At 51.7% G+C, this 14,474-nt stretch overlaps 1 protein-coding gene across 2 annotated transcripts; it reads right to left on the reverse strand.

Moving 5' to 3' along the window:
* Positions 1-12,100: 12,100 nt before the first annotated feature.
* On the reverse strand, positions 12,101-13,732 carry LOC100831666. Of its 2 annotated transcripts, none has more exons than XM_010229958.3 (3): positions 13,163-13,732; positions 12,928-13,017; positions 12,101-12,433 (listed from the first exon to the last, which is right to left on the reverse strand). In XM_010229958.3, the coding sequence occupies exons 1-3, from the start codon at positions 13,355-13,357 to the stop codon at positions 12,380-12,382; spliced, it is 339 nt and encodes a 112-aa protein (XP_010228260.1). In that variant the 5' UTR covers positions 13,358-13,732; the 3' UTR covers positions 12,101-12,379. The 2 variants fall into 2 exon arrangements, with proteins under 2 accessions (XP_010228260.1, XP_010228263.1); XM_010229961.3 differs by having other exon boundaries at positions 12,101-12,484.
* Positions 13,733-14,474: the final 742 nt, after the last annotated feature.

Below are 14,474 nucleotides of genomic sequence, written 5' to 3' on the forward strand. Positions count from 1 at the left end.
GGGTCGAAAGGTTTGGGACGCTCATAAGAAGTAGGAGTTCACCCTTCGAGCAGCTCTCCTGACATGTGTGCATGACTACCCGGCGAACGGGAACTCATCGTGCTAGTCAACACATGGGTACAAAGCGTGCACAAAGTGCGGGGACGAGACAGATGGGTTGTTCCTGCCAGAATCAAAAAAGATTGTGTACATGGGACACCGTAAGTGGCTGAAGATGAAGGACCCGTGGAGGGATGATAAGAAAAGCTTCAACGGGAGGGCAGAGAGGCGGCACAAACCGAGGGAGCTGACTGGACACGAAGTATACGAAATTGTCAGGGACCTCGAAGTCGTGGCCGAGAAAGCACAGCTGGCTGCAGGTCCAGATGGTGGCGGCCTTACGTACAAGAGGAGGTCCGTGTTCTGGGACCTGCCTTACTGGGGGTTCTTACAGAGCCGTCACACCATAGACGTCATGCATGTCGAGAAGAACATGTGCGACAGCCTGTTGGGCTTGATGATGCACCACGCGGACAAGTCAAAAGATGGACCACGCGCACGGAAGGACCTGCAGTGGATGGGGATAAGGGAGAAGCTGTGGCCGATAGAGGAAGAGGCGCCGCAGGAAAACAAGGATGGTGAACGCACGATATATACGCGATGCAAACCTGCGTGTTACAGTCTGAGCAAAGCCGAGCTGCATAGAATGTGCGAGTGTCTCCATGGCATCAAAGTTCCATCGAACTACTCATCCAGCATCAAGAAACTCGTTGACATGAAGAGCCACAAGCTGGTTGGCATGAAGTCTCATGACTGCCACGTGATTCTCACGCAGCTACTTTCGGTTGCAATAAGAGGCTGCATGGAGCCATGGGTGAGAGAGACGGTCATGAAGCTCTATGACTTCTTCGACACGATCGGCCAGAAGTCCATCACGGTGGACCGTTGCCTGCAACTGAGGGACGCAATGATACAGATATTGTGCGAATGTGAGATGTTCTTTCCCCCAACGTTCTTCGACATTATGGTACATCTGATGGTCCACGTCGCCGATGAGATCTTGTTGTTAGGGCCATCGTTCCTGCACAACATGTTTGGGCCCGAACGATACAACGGGGTGCTGAAGCGATATGTTCGTAACAGAGGGCGTCCCGAAGGAAGCATCATGGAAGGCTATCATGCAGAAGAGTGCGTTGAGTTCTGCACTGATTGGTTGGCGGACCGTAAACCCATAGGGGTCTCCGAATCACGACATAAGGGGAAGCTATAAGGTGAAGGTGGGCTTGGCCGGAAGGAGCTTGATGTGCATGCCCGCCAAAGAATGGACGACTTTATAAGAGCACACACAATGAACGTCAAAAGAATCTCGGCACTGCATGAACCATGGCAGTTTGCTTCCAAATGCAAACAAGTCTTCTTCGTAGAAGACCCGATAGCGAAAAACCGCGTAGTTGTGAGGAGAGGTAAAAGGAGCATTGTTGGGGTCGACGGAGTAACTTCACAACAAGACTATGAAGGTTTCCCCGATCCCACGACCAGGCAAGAAGAAGAGGTGGCAAGACGGACGATCCTGACAAGAAAGAAGTCAAAATTAACCACACAAGATGGGGCCTACGCCAGAAGTAGCCACGATGAGGTCCAAACGTATAAGAGGAAAGAAAAGACAACAAAGAAGAAAGACAAGATTGTCCAATAGTTCAATATTTGTGTAATTTTTCAATGTAATTTGAATTCTAACGAGGTTCGAATCTTGTTCAAATTTGAAAACAAATGCCGTAAATTTGTTCGCTATGCTCGTTGATGATTTTCAATGTAATTTCAATTCTAACGAGGTTCGAATCTTAACTTGTTCAAATTTGAAAACAAAATTTAAAATTTTTTTAAGCCCGCCCGGGTCAACTAGGCTGTTCGGGTTCGGGCCCAGCCAGGCGAACCCGGGAACTGCCTACTACCTACTAGGCCAGAAGAGCATGGGCCCACAGGGCTATAATCCGAGCCCACCAGTGCACACAGAGGGTACCGGGCTCACAGGCCAGGCGAACGGGAATAGAGGAGAGAGCGGCATTTGTTTTTATTCGGAATATGCAAAGGTAAGGGGAGGAAGCTATTTATGCTGGTCGCACCGCTCGTAAACTAGCGAGGTGGGACTAAACTCCCACCTCGCCTTGCGCGGCAGCCCGCAGAAGGGGAACCAGTGGCGGTGATTACAGGCAAACCCGCCACCGGAAGCATCCACCAGTGGCGGTGATTTTGCTGAAAACCGCCACTGTTGTGTGTTATAGGCCTTGGGATTTCTCAAATCTTCTCCAACTCACCAGTGGCGGTTATTTTCCTGAAATCCGCCACTGATAATTATTTCAGAATGCACTATTATAATCCTATTATATTCTCTGCGTTCCCAAAAAATATAGCAGTTGTACTTGTGGGTGTATAGTAATATTGTTTGTTCCAAATACTAGTTTTAGACATTAATTCATAATATTTCATACAAATTTCTATGATTATGTGTGGCTTTGGTGCTAATTTAATTCCATAAAATTCAATTTTCATCAAAATGAGCTGAAACTTGGCATGGGAACACCTCTCAGTCCAATGAATCCACATGGAAAAAATCAAGCCCAAAGTTGTTATAATGTTACCATTTGGATGTTGGCTTAGAAGGTATCAGAAATATCTACCTAGATGATCCCAATATGTTATTCTTATGTGCTTCATTTGAAATTTTGACACCAAACTTCATATACAAGCATATTGTTGTGTGAGCAGCCTCCATGCCAAATATCAGTTCATTCTGAGCAATTTTGTAATTTATAACAACTTTTAACCATAGTAAACACTGCAAAAGCATAAATATTTAGTGAGACAAGAAATAATTATTATACACTTGAAAGTATAGGTGGCATAATTTTCAGAGAGACACAGAATATAATAAGAATATAATACTAGAGCCAAGATAATAGGCAGTGGCGGGTATATGCAACACAACCGCCACTGGTGCATCGAACAAGGATGTGGTTCAACTCACTCCTGTTCCAATTACCAATGGCGGGGTTTTCACACACCCGCCACTGGTGTGTCTCCAATGGCGGGTTTCCAGACCAGCAGCGCTCATGGCTGGAACCCTAGGCGAAGCCCTGCCGGATTCGAGCGCCGCCGCAGCCCTCCCTCGCCGAAACCCTAGCCGCCGCCACCAACATGTCCGAGTCGCAGAAGGGCACGAGCGGGGGGTCGCAACGGACAACGAGGAGCGGGAAGCCCCTCGCCCCGCAGGCCCCCCCGTCAACCGCCGGATCCGGCCGCCCCCGCCCCCGCCCCGGCCGCCCCAACCCCGTCCACGACCCCGACCGTCTCCATCGCCACGACCCCCGCTCCCGCCGACCCCACGGCCACCGACCCCGCCACGACCGACGCCGCCACCACCATGCCTGCTGCCCCGACTCCTCCGCCGGCTGACGAAGCCCCTGTCCCGGTGAGTCAAATTAGGGTTCAATTAAGGTTAAATTAGGTTCAACTAGGGTTGAATTAGGTTCAATTAGGGTTAAATTACGTTAAATTAGGGTTAAATATTGTTGTTTATATTTAGTTAGGGTTTAAATATTGTTGTTTGTCTTTAGTTCTATAGTTAATTAGGGTTGAATCTTGCTGTTTTCTTAATTAGGGTTGAATCTTATTGTTTATGTTTAGTTAGGGTTTAAATATTGTTGTTTATGTTTAGTTCTATAGTTAGTTAGGGTTGAATCTTGCTGTTTTTTTTAATTAGGGTTGCTGTTTATGTTTAGTAGCCGTTTAAATATTGTTGTTTATGGTTAAGTATTGATGTTATTGCTATTTATGGTTTAATGATACGTGCATGTGATCCCGACCATCGTGTCGGTTGATATGAGGAATGTGGGCTCGGCCATCGTGCCGGGTCGTTCAGAAGGGTCCGGCCATCGTGCCGAGGGGGTATATGTGGGTGGGAGTTTTTTTTATGCAGGTATAACATTCGGGTAGACTCATTTGTTGTTTTACAGCAATTGTCATGCCGAAATTTTCTTGTTTTACAACATAGGTCATGCCGAATTACTTTTATAAGTGTTGGATAGGAAGCTTAGGCTCACGTTGAAGCGGGGGCATCTTCCTCGGGCTCGGAAATTGCCATGAGCAAGGAGCAGCTGTTCCTTGAAGGAGCCGAGGAGCAGATGCTCCTTCAAGGAGCAGCTAATGAGGAAGAAGCCGAGGGTGCGATGTCTCAGGCTACGGAGGCGACTACTCAGTCGAAGTCCAAGCGGGGGGCGAACAAGGTGCCGACGAAGTCGTGGGTCGTCACCAAGCTGAGCAAAGAAAACTTCCTGGAGGAACCGGTGGAGGCCGCAGAAAAATTCTCCAACACATGCAACGCCATCGTACGGGTACGCGCTCGGATCTATCAAAGATGGAGCGACGTCCCGGAAGCTGTGAAGCAGGACTGTTACGAGGCGGCATGGAAGCGGTTCGTGCCTGCCAATGATGAGATCAAGAGACGGTTGGAGTGGCGGATGCACCAAGTCATGAGGAAGGGCCAGAGCACGTGGCAGTATAACTACCGGAAGCTCATCGGCAAAGACTGGAAGACAGAGGTGAACAAGCACTGAAAGGGGATCTTGGAGGAGGACTAGGAGAGGTTCAAGGAGTGGGTCGGCTCAGATGAATTCAAGGCCAGCCAAAAATGGTACAAGGAGATTCGTGAGAAAAGGCCCTTCGACCACCGCCTCGGCAGTCGTGGACGCCTCGGAAAGGAGAAGGTGTGGGCGAAGGAGGACGCCGCATTGGACCAAGCCGGTATACAGCCGAGGGTCCCAACTTTGCTTCGCGGTGAGCGCTCCAGCAAATGGATGCGGTCGTCCATGACCGCAAATCAGTGGGCGGGCCTGGAGCTTATGTCAGAGAAGCAAGAAGCTGCACTCGTAAGGCCTTGTCCTGACATCTTCTTTTATCGGTTGGGCTTCTTATACTCACATATAACATTAACACCGAGCATGTTGTTTTTTGTATACAGGGTGCAATGGCAGAGTGGGAGTCGGATGGCTCCCACTCGTCTATCAACCAACAGTGGGATGATGCCATCAGCTATGCTCTGCAACGAAATGAGCACGGGGGCCATATGCGAGGTGTCGGTTCCGGGCCCTTTCGCAGGCAGATGGCGAAAGAGCATGGTTCCCGCAAACACAGAAGGGCGTCCAGCAAAGAACAGAGCTCAGAGGACCTAGATGAGAAGATCCGGGTGTTGGTGAAGGAGGAGCTCAGGAAGCTGATGCGGCTTGCAAGGGACCAGCGTGACGTCGACAACTTCATCGATCACGGTGTTTTCCCGGAGGCGCCCATCCAACCAACCCCACCCGCATCAGATCCGTCCCTGCGAGGGAATAAGAGCACCTCATGCTCCGGCACCGAGTGCCAGCTTGACCCGCTTGGGCCACCCGACCAGAACCTCACGGTAAGCGTCTTCGCCCGCTACGAAAAATTGAGAAATACCACTATCATGCTCCAATCCATTAATGATGTTGCCATGTTTGTCATGCGCAGAAGGGCATCAAATGCCGGCTACACATGCCGACGGTGGGGAACCCTCTGGGCGCGCACGGGTTGCTGATGCCGCGTACGGCCGTGGTGCACCACGTGACCCTGCGAGACGACATAGTCAGGGTGCAAGTGGACTCCGTGCTCAGGGGCTTCGAGGATGAACCGGTCCCTTATCCTCCGCACAAAGAGGCGATGACCCTAAGGGATTGTGTCAACTCCTACCTCATCTGGCCTAGGAGGTTGGTGGTCTCCATCTCCCCCGCCTCGGTCCGTCTCCACCCGCCCGACGCATGACGTCTCCGTCGCCGCTTGGTGCCTCACCCGGTCCTTTCGACTACGAGCCCGCGGAACGAGACTTCTCACCTGCGGTGGAGTGCAGCGACGACAATGCAGGCGAAAATCCTCCGTCGCCGCCCAAACCCAAAGCCCCGAAGCCATCCGCACCAAGACCCGTCCCTCGGAGAGCCGCAGCACAATCGGCCCCGTTGGCGAGCCGTCCAAGTGCCCCTGCTGGGATGCAGGTCCTTCAGAAACCGGACAGTTCCGATTTCCTGAGACGTAGGAAAAACAAAAGGGGGACATGCGGCAAGGCAAGCAAGGGCTCCTTCGAGGAGGCGAAAGAGTCGTCTTCTACAGGAAGACAACCAAAGACCGCGCCGCAGATAGAAGGGATTTGTGAAGAGCGGCCAAACATTCTGAAGATGCCCACCCACCCCCGTGTTGGAGATAGATTGCCTGATGGGTCTTATTTCGTGGACAGGCGATTCTCCCAATTTTTGTTGTTCCACCCCGGACAACCGATGGTGACCCAGGATGACGTGTATCGCCTGCCATGGGAGATGCAAGAGCTCCATGATAAATACATGAATGTGGCATCATCAGGCGCAGAGCTCCAGAATCTGGAAATCAGGGTTCGAGTGCCAAAGCATTATCGCTTTTTCGACTCCAATACGGGGGAAATCCAGAAGGAAAACGACGTTACCTTCGGCATTGACTTCCTCGACTTGTTTCACCTCTTCAACCGCAAGTGCCTCGACAATGCCATATTAAGACTGTGGTGTGTACACTACACGAGAGAGGCCTATAGGGTGAAGCAATATGGGATGGCCGTCACCGACCCCCTACTCTTCAACGCCACTTTGCTTGGTCCAGACCCATTGTTGGCCGAAAGTAGAAGGTTGGCGATTGAATACCTCACTCAATTCATCTTGAAGCACAGAGACCGCCATTTCGTATTGATATTGTACCATCTATAATAAGTTGTTTTCAATTCGCGTGAATACATAAATCTTTTTCCGTCGGAAGACTTGCTTGTTATATTATTTGGCTAATACAATGTGCGTCTTTTTGTGAAACAACGGCCATTGGGTGACAATCGCCATCTGCCTCGATATGGGAGGGGTCACATATTTTGATCCACTAAGATGCAAGGGGAATGAACCACAACGCGACTTTGGGCCCATCAAATATGTCATTGACTCAGCCTATCGTGACGCGGTGAAATGGTACGGGATGACTGGCTTCAGCCGCAGTCCTGACGCTCCCCTCAGGCACAATTTCAACTTCCCCTGCGAGCAACAGCCTCAAGGATCCGTCTACTGCGGTTACTACTGCGCGCACACTATTCAGCAGTTCATCAACGACTTCCAGCCGAAGGGAAAGAAGACCTTCGAAGAAGTGAGGAATTGGTTTCTGGCCAACGCCGAGTTAGGGCACAACTCTGAAATTCTCGTGTACGAGATCCAGAAGGACATCGGCGAAATCCTCAACAAGGAGGTCCTCAAATCAAGCGGGGTTTACTACGGCGACGGGATTGTCGCCAAAAGTGGCTAAATTGTGTGGAATACTTTTATTTGTGGCTCATTCTTTCAAACACTTTGTATACACATGCATGTGACTTGAATGTTTAACTCGTGTGAAACTTTGTAATATATTTGCTGCTATTTCTGTTTCTTTGGTGTTGTATATTGTGCTGCTGTTATTATCTATGCTGTGCTGTATTCCTGCTATTTCTGTGCTACAGGAATATTTATTTTTATAAATAACTCATTTATTTATTTTTCGGGAAAGAATAGTACCAGTGGCGGTTAAGAACCACCGCCACTGAACACATAGCAGTGGCGGTTAGGCAGGACTGCCACTGGAAAAAGTTCTAGTGGCGGTGGCCATAGACCGCCACTGGAAAATGTCCCGTGGCGGGTACTTCGCCCGCCACTGATGTACTCCACGCAATTTTCGGATGGTGTCGAAGGGATTTACAGTGGCGGTTTTAGGGTATTCGGTGGCGGGTATTTTACCCGCCAGTGTTGATCTCAGAGCGGTAGTGGCGGGTATTTTACCCGCCACCGGTGCCAAAATCTACAGTGACGCAGAGTTGGTTGCGGGCGTGATCACCGCCACCAACCCCATTTTTTGACCGCCACTGGAGGGGTTTTCTGGAGTAGTGAAAGGTTCGGTTCGGTTCGGTTCAGCTAATTCAGTCGGTTCGCTAGATTTTCCCTTTAGCTCGTTGGTTCGTTTGCAGAGCCAACTCGTAATGCACACAGGCAGTGGCCTGAAGTAGAAAGAAACACTTAGCCAAAAAGAGATCACCCCGGGGTCTTCCCCCGCGAACTTGTAATCGGATGTTTTCTCTGTAATTCAAGCTTAGACAAGCAGGACGTAGGGTTTTACACCTCCGGGTGGTCCGAACCTGGGAAAAACGTGCGTGCATGTGCTTGCATTGAATTCCACAGGTCACGTACGCCATCGGCCACACCGGCGATTGCCGGAGCGATCCCCGTCGCCCCTGCCGAACCTAAAAAGGGGGTGTCCGCACGCCCCCGGTGTCAAAGCCCCGTGCTACGACATCTCGCGCGCCAGGTAGGGGGCGCGTGAGGAGAGCTCGCCGGTGACTGCCGGCGGCAGTGTCTACATCGACGTCAGCCTCGTCTTCTTTGCCGATAGAGCCGGCCACCATGCCCCCCAAGTGGGCTGGTGACCCTCGGATTGACCCGCGTGAGGCCCCAGCGGCACACACGCGATCGCATGACACGCAACCCGCGTCGCGGGTTCTCCTGAACCCTCGCGAGTGCAGCAGTCGCAGCTGCCTCCTCCACCTCCTCGGCCGTCGGCAGACCACTGGCTGAGGGGGCCGGCGGCCCCCAGCGCCGGGCCAGCTGCGCGAGCGGGCATGGGGCCGCTCACACCAGCCAGCGAGTTGAATTGCGGGCCGAGGACGCGCAGCGTCAGCTGCGCCACGAGCATACCGCGTCGCGAGCAATGCCCGGGGGGTCACACCCTACGCACCTCGGTGCGTCCGGGTGTAGAGCGGAGGGCAGCTGTTCGGGAAACCGGCTGCCTCCCGCACGAACCCCGGCGGAAGCCATCATCGCCGCGCGGGTCATGGTGCGGTACGAACCGTAGCAGGGCACACCGGCGCATGAGACATGGGGCGAGGAGTTGGACGCGCTCCTCGCGTTCGCCGCCCAACAGCCGCAAGGCGAGGGCGAGCGGGCAGGCTTCGGCCGCGGGCAGAACCCGAGCGTGGAGACGCGCCCCGCTCCTCACGACAAGGGGAGAACCCTCCCCCACAGGGAGGCCAGGGAGACGGGGACCTGGAGGGGTCCTCGGACTCGTCACCTATTGTCACGCGGGGTGACGCGCGCGGCATCCTGAATGCTTGCCAGCAAGAGGATCTACCCCAGCGCCTAGAGCGCCGACGTCGGTGTGAGGTAGAGCGCCCACGCCCGCAGGAGCAGGAGGATGCTCCCATAGGCCCTGAGGACGGCGGCACCGCGTTCACGCGCGAGTTGCGGCGGGTGACATGGCCCCGTAAGTTCGGAGGGCCTGCGCTCGGTACGTACGACGGGACCGTGAATCCCAAGGATTTCCTCTTGACCTACACGTTGGGGATGCATGCCATCGGCCCCGACGACAAGGTCAGGGCCAACTGGTTCCCGATGGTCCTGAAAGGATCAGCGAGGACCTGGCTGCTCAACCTGCCCGCCGGGTCCATCGCCACTTGGGCGGACCTGCGCGAGCAGTTTGTGAGTGCGTTCCAGGGCAGCTATAAGCGCCCGGGAGCCATGGCGGAGCTGCACACCATCGTGCAGAAGTCGGGAGAGACGTTGCGGAGCTTCGTCAACCGCTTCTCCAACCTCTCCTACTCTATCCCAGAGGCGGAGGCAGCTGCCATCGTCAACTCCTTCGCCATCAACGTCTGTGACCCCAAGATGCGCGAGAAGCTGGGCACACATCGGATCCGGACGACACATGATCTGTATGCCCTAGCGCACAAGTGCGCCATGGCCGAGGAAGGGCGCTTAGCGCCCGAGCTAGCAGCCAAGGCTGCCGCGAGCCCTGGCGAGCTCTGTCGGCGGAGAAGATGAGGCCGACGTCGATGTAGACACTGCCGCCGGCGGTCACCGGCGAGCTCTCCTCTCGCGCCCCGTACCTGGCGCGCCAGATGTCGTTGCACGGGGCTCCGACACCGGGGGCGTGCTGGCACACCCCCTTTTAGGTTCGGCAAGGGTGTCGTGGATCGCTCCGGCGATCGCCGGCGTGGCCGATGGCGTATGTAACCTGCAAAGAGGTGCACCCAGAATGCATGCAAGCTAGGAACATATGCACGCACGTTTTTACTCAGGTTCGGGCCACCCTGTCGTATTATCACAAAACCAAGTGTTTACAGGTTGCCGGGCGAGTTCCCGGGTACTCTCTCCCTTTGGTTAAGTGTTCCTTACTATTCGCTGCGAATGCTAGTAGCTAACTGTGAGCTGATCGAACCCTTTGACTGTTGGTGGGGGTCCTCCTTTTATAGCCAAGGGGATACCACAGGTGCCACGGTGCATGTATTACAAGTGGCGAGCAAGGAGATAGGGCAACTCCCCCTCGGTGCGCTGGTGGGCGTGCATGAACGCCAACTCCGCTGCTAGGGGTTTAGAGCCCTACAAGTAGGATTGGACAGCCACTGTTTACTTGACTAGACGGGTAACTCCCCTCTTGTCGGCTCATTTAATGCGCCGTGCGCCTCACTCCTCGCCCTGGTGAGACTGCGCATTGGGCGCCTGGCACGCGCCCACGTGGCGCCGCTGCTCTGTTCGCTTGGCCCCGCCCTTACGGCGGGAACCGGCGCCCGGGAACCCCCCTTCCCGGCAAGTGGCTTCCCGAGAGGTGCCCAGGCGGGAACCGGCGCCCGGGAACCCCTCCTCCCGGCAAGCGACTTCTCGGGTGGTGCCCAGGCGGGAATATTCCCCGAAGCCCCGCTAGCTCTTCCGGGCTGGTAGCTTGCCGGGAAGCCTGCAGCTGCCGCCCGGGGCGAGATCCTTCCGGGAACTCGGCGACGCGACCCATGCGTCGAGCAACGGTGGTACCCCGGGTGCCACTGGTGCGACGGTAGCCCCCGGGCGTGGGCCGACAATACTGGTTCCCGGGCAAGCCCTTCCCAGGTCGGTTGCCGGGCTATGCCCAAACCGACGTGTGGGTCCCGACTCGCCTCAGACCCGCATCCCTTCGCTACTCCACGTATCTTGCCGTTACGGACGGAGTAGCGGGCGCGTTTTACACCTACCGTCATGGTTCCTCTAAATCAGTGACGCTCACAGACTCCCCGTCACGCATTGCCATATTTTGTGACGGTTGCGATAACCATGACAAACATGGTAGCATTGCAGATGATTTGAATCGGTGACGCTCGTATTTTGTCATGTAACATCTATTGGGGAATGCATGGTTGAGGGTCCAACAGTATCATTAAATAAGTTAGCTACAGTTGTAAATTAGTATTGTGGTATTGGATTCTTGGCTGGCGCATTAAGCTATTGTTTGCCCCATCGTGTGTTCGAGTCCCAGCGACTATGTTTTACCAATTTTATTGGCTTTTGCTCTAAAAAAATATGCAAGTTGCAAGTTTCAAACACACGACCATCTCTATCCATCCCGAGACGTTAAGCCACTCAGCTAGCTGGTTTGACTTCGCACAGTTAGTGTAACACTTCTTTTTTATTAGAGCGTGCAAGAATAAAGTATAAAAGTTTAAAGGCTAGCTGCGAGTCGAACTCACGACCTCGAAGGACCCAACGAGGTAAGATGCCGCTCTGCTAGAGAGGACGTTAAGGTATTCAAACTGGTGCAGAGGCTTTTGTTATTAAGGACAACGAGACAAGGTGCGAGTTGATAAAGTTTAGCTTGTTTTCATATGTTCCTATCTTTCCTTTTCTTTTTTACACGTTCTTGTTTCATTTCAATTGATTCCAGATTCACAACTCTGTTTGGTAGCTTGTAATGATTTCTGAGATAAGACTCAGATTCCTATGTTTTGTGTGCTGCTTATGATAGTTTCTGAGAAGTGAACTCAGAGTAATCCATTTTTTTATAGATACTCGGAAAATCATGGATGTAAACTCAGAATCCTATTTTATGAATTTAAAATCAGCATCCTTTATATCATCGTGTCTACTGTTTTTTATGATATGAAGTATATATGTGTTGAAGTCCATATATGCTGTCAAAATCAATCATGCAATGCATACATGCTGTGGGAAACCAACCATGAAGTGCATAGCATCTGTGAGCATATATAACAAGCAGCAAGTGGATATATCCAGGGGCACAAAATTGTATCACTTGCATTTGCATATATTTCATAACTGTATGTTGCATACATACACTCATTGCTACTATTGTAACTTGAATTTTCTGGAACAAAATGAGATACACCACTCATTGCTACTATTAGAACTCATACAAGCATTTGGTTGGGTCATCTCTGCCATCTCAGAACATTTCCGACTAATTCTCTCCAATTTTTGCTACTGCCATCTCTGCATTTCCTACTAACTATTGCAAGAACATTAACTCATACAAGCTGACACACATGTCATCTCCATCTACGGTCCCAGTAGGCCGGCGATGCAGCTCTTTGGAGTAGAAGCTGGAGGAAGACAGAGCCAATGATTCAGCAAACAGTGATCAACATGGCTCTCTGCATATTACATTACAAATCAACACTTAGCTATGAGAGTCTCAGTTGTGCATCCAGAGTTGCAATGAAATTTTAAAAATTAAATCATAAAGAAACACCCTTCAGATCATGCTATAACATGTACACCTATATAAAGAAAACCTATTTGCTTAGAACAGGAGCGGAGTAAACTACATTGCAGATCAGTAGGTGAATTGCTGAGAAATTACTTAACGAACTATATACCACGCCATCATTTGTTCCAGCCTAAAAATATCAGGGCCTCATGTTTTGTCAAGAAATTGTTGCCAACACAAAAACCTACTTAGTACTTTATGCCCTGAAATTCAATGGACTGGAGTACCATATCTTAATTCCATTTAGCTTTAAATTCCATCACTATTAAATGTAATAGTCTCAATGTACAAACAACATACTATCAGAAACATAATAATCCATCCAACCTGGTATTGCAGGATGGAAGTATCTGAAACAACGGCGGCCAATCCCAGCCTTCTCTTCAAGTCTATTAGATTTGTGATTGGATGAACAGCCTGCAAAACATTAAGGAAATCATCTACTAAAACCACGAGTGCATAGTGTGTTGATAACAAACTTCATAAGCCACAATCTTCTCCAGCAAGGAGGCAGGATTCAGTAGTCACAATACCACAAAACTTGGCAAATCTGAATATGTACCAGAAACCCGGGGCCGGGCTGCGACGGCGTCGATGATGCGGGGCAGGCTGCGACGGAGGCGACGGCGGTGATGCAGGTCTTCAACAGTGGCGACCCGGGGCAGGCCTGCGACAGTGGCTGGGCGGTGATGCGACAGTCGATGGACGGGGCGACGGCGGCGGGGTGGGAATTCGATGGCGGCGACGCGGGGGCCATCCATGGATCTTGGCGACCGGAGCAGTAGCGGCCTTGGCGGGCGGAGGCCGCGGCGGGTCGACGAGATCGGGAACGGAGGTAGATCGGGACAGAGAGAGGAGGGGATCGGGACGGAAGTGTTTCAGGGCTGCTCGGCGCGACCTTGCTTCGTTGCCGCGCGGCCTGCTCTGGCGTCCCCGACGTCGCTCGCTGCCCCGCCCGCCGCAGAGTGTAGGGATCAAGGGATGTGGCAGAGAGAGAGAGAGAGAGAGAGAGATTGCAGGGGAGAGAGATCGCAGGGGAGAGAGAGGGGGAATGATCGGGAGGAAGACGCGGTCGCGTTGGAGACTGGAGATGGGGAGACACGACGCGCCGCTCGGGGAGACAAACGCACACGTTTAGATTTTCTATTTGTATAAATACATTTTTTTGGAACTAAGGCCAAAAGAGCCAAATTATATATAAACATAAGACCGAATAATCATCAATGTAAAATATTTTCACTTTCTGTGTAATTTTTTTGTTTTCTACTTTTGAATGGCAAAAAAGAAGTATTTTCTAAAGCAAGTATCAAGAATTTGATGTCGCGCCTTCAATGGCTTTGGTTCCAATGGACGAACCCTGCCCACCAATTGGCTTGGAGCCCTTCCCTGCTCAGATCTGGATATGGATCTCTTCACGACATCAACCGTCATTACTGTGGGCAACTGGATGAAAACAAGCTTGTGGCACGATCATTGGTGTGGGATGGAGGGTGTGCCGCTCAAGGACAGGTTTCTGAACCTTTATGCCATTGCCTCAAGGAAGAGAAAGACCCTCCATAAAGAGTTTCAGGATGGCAACTGGTTTCTCGCTCTCTGATCCATCTCCACCACCATTTAGATATACGAGTTCGTCGCCTTGTGGGTCATGATCCGAGACTTCTCGCTCTCCCCGGAGATCGACGATGCTATCATGAGTCGAGCCGAGTTTGGATTGAAATCGTTAACGGAAACAAGTTTAACGAGCCAGGTAAGGAGTTACTCGTTAAAGTCATTTAACTTGATCAATATAGTCGCAGGTTCACAACACATGAATGATTCTATAACCTCGTAGAGTTGTTTAAGATGATACCTGTGAACTCAATTATGTTCATTCT

Source organism: Brachypodium distachyon, chromosome 1, assembly GCF_000005505.3.
Source record: "Brachypodium distachyon strain Bd21 chromosome 1, Brachypodium_distachyon_v3.0, whole genome shotgun sequence".
In the NCBI taxonomy this organism is placed as follows: domain Eukaryota; kingdom Viridiplantae; phylum Streptophyta; class Magnoliopsida; order Poales; family Poaceae; genus Brachypodium; species Brachypodium distachyon.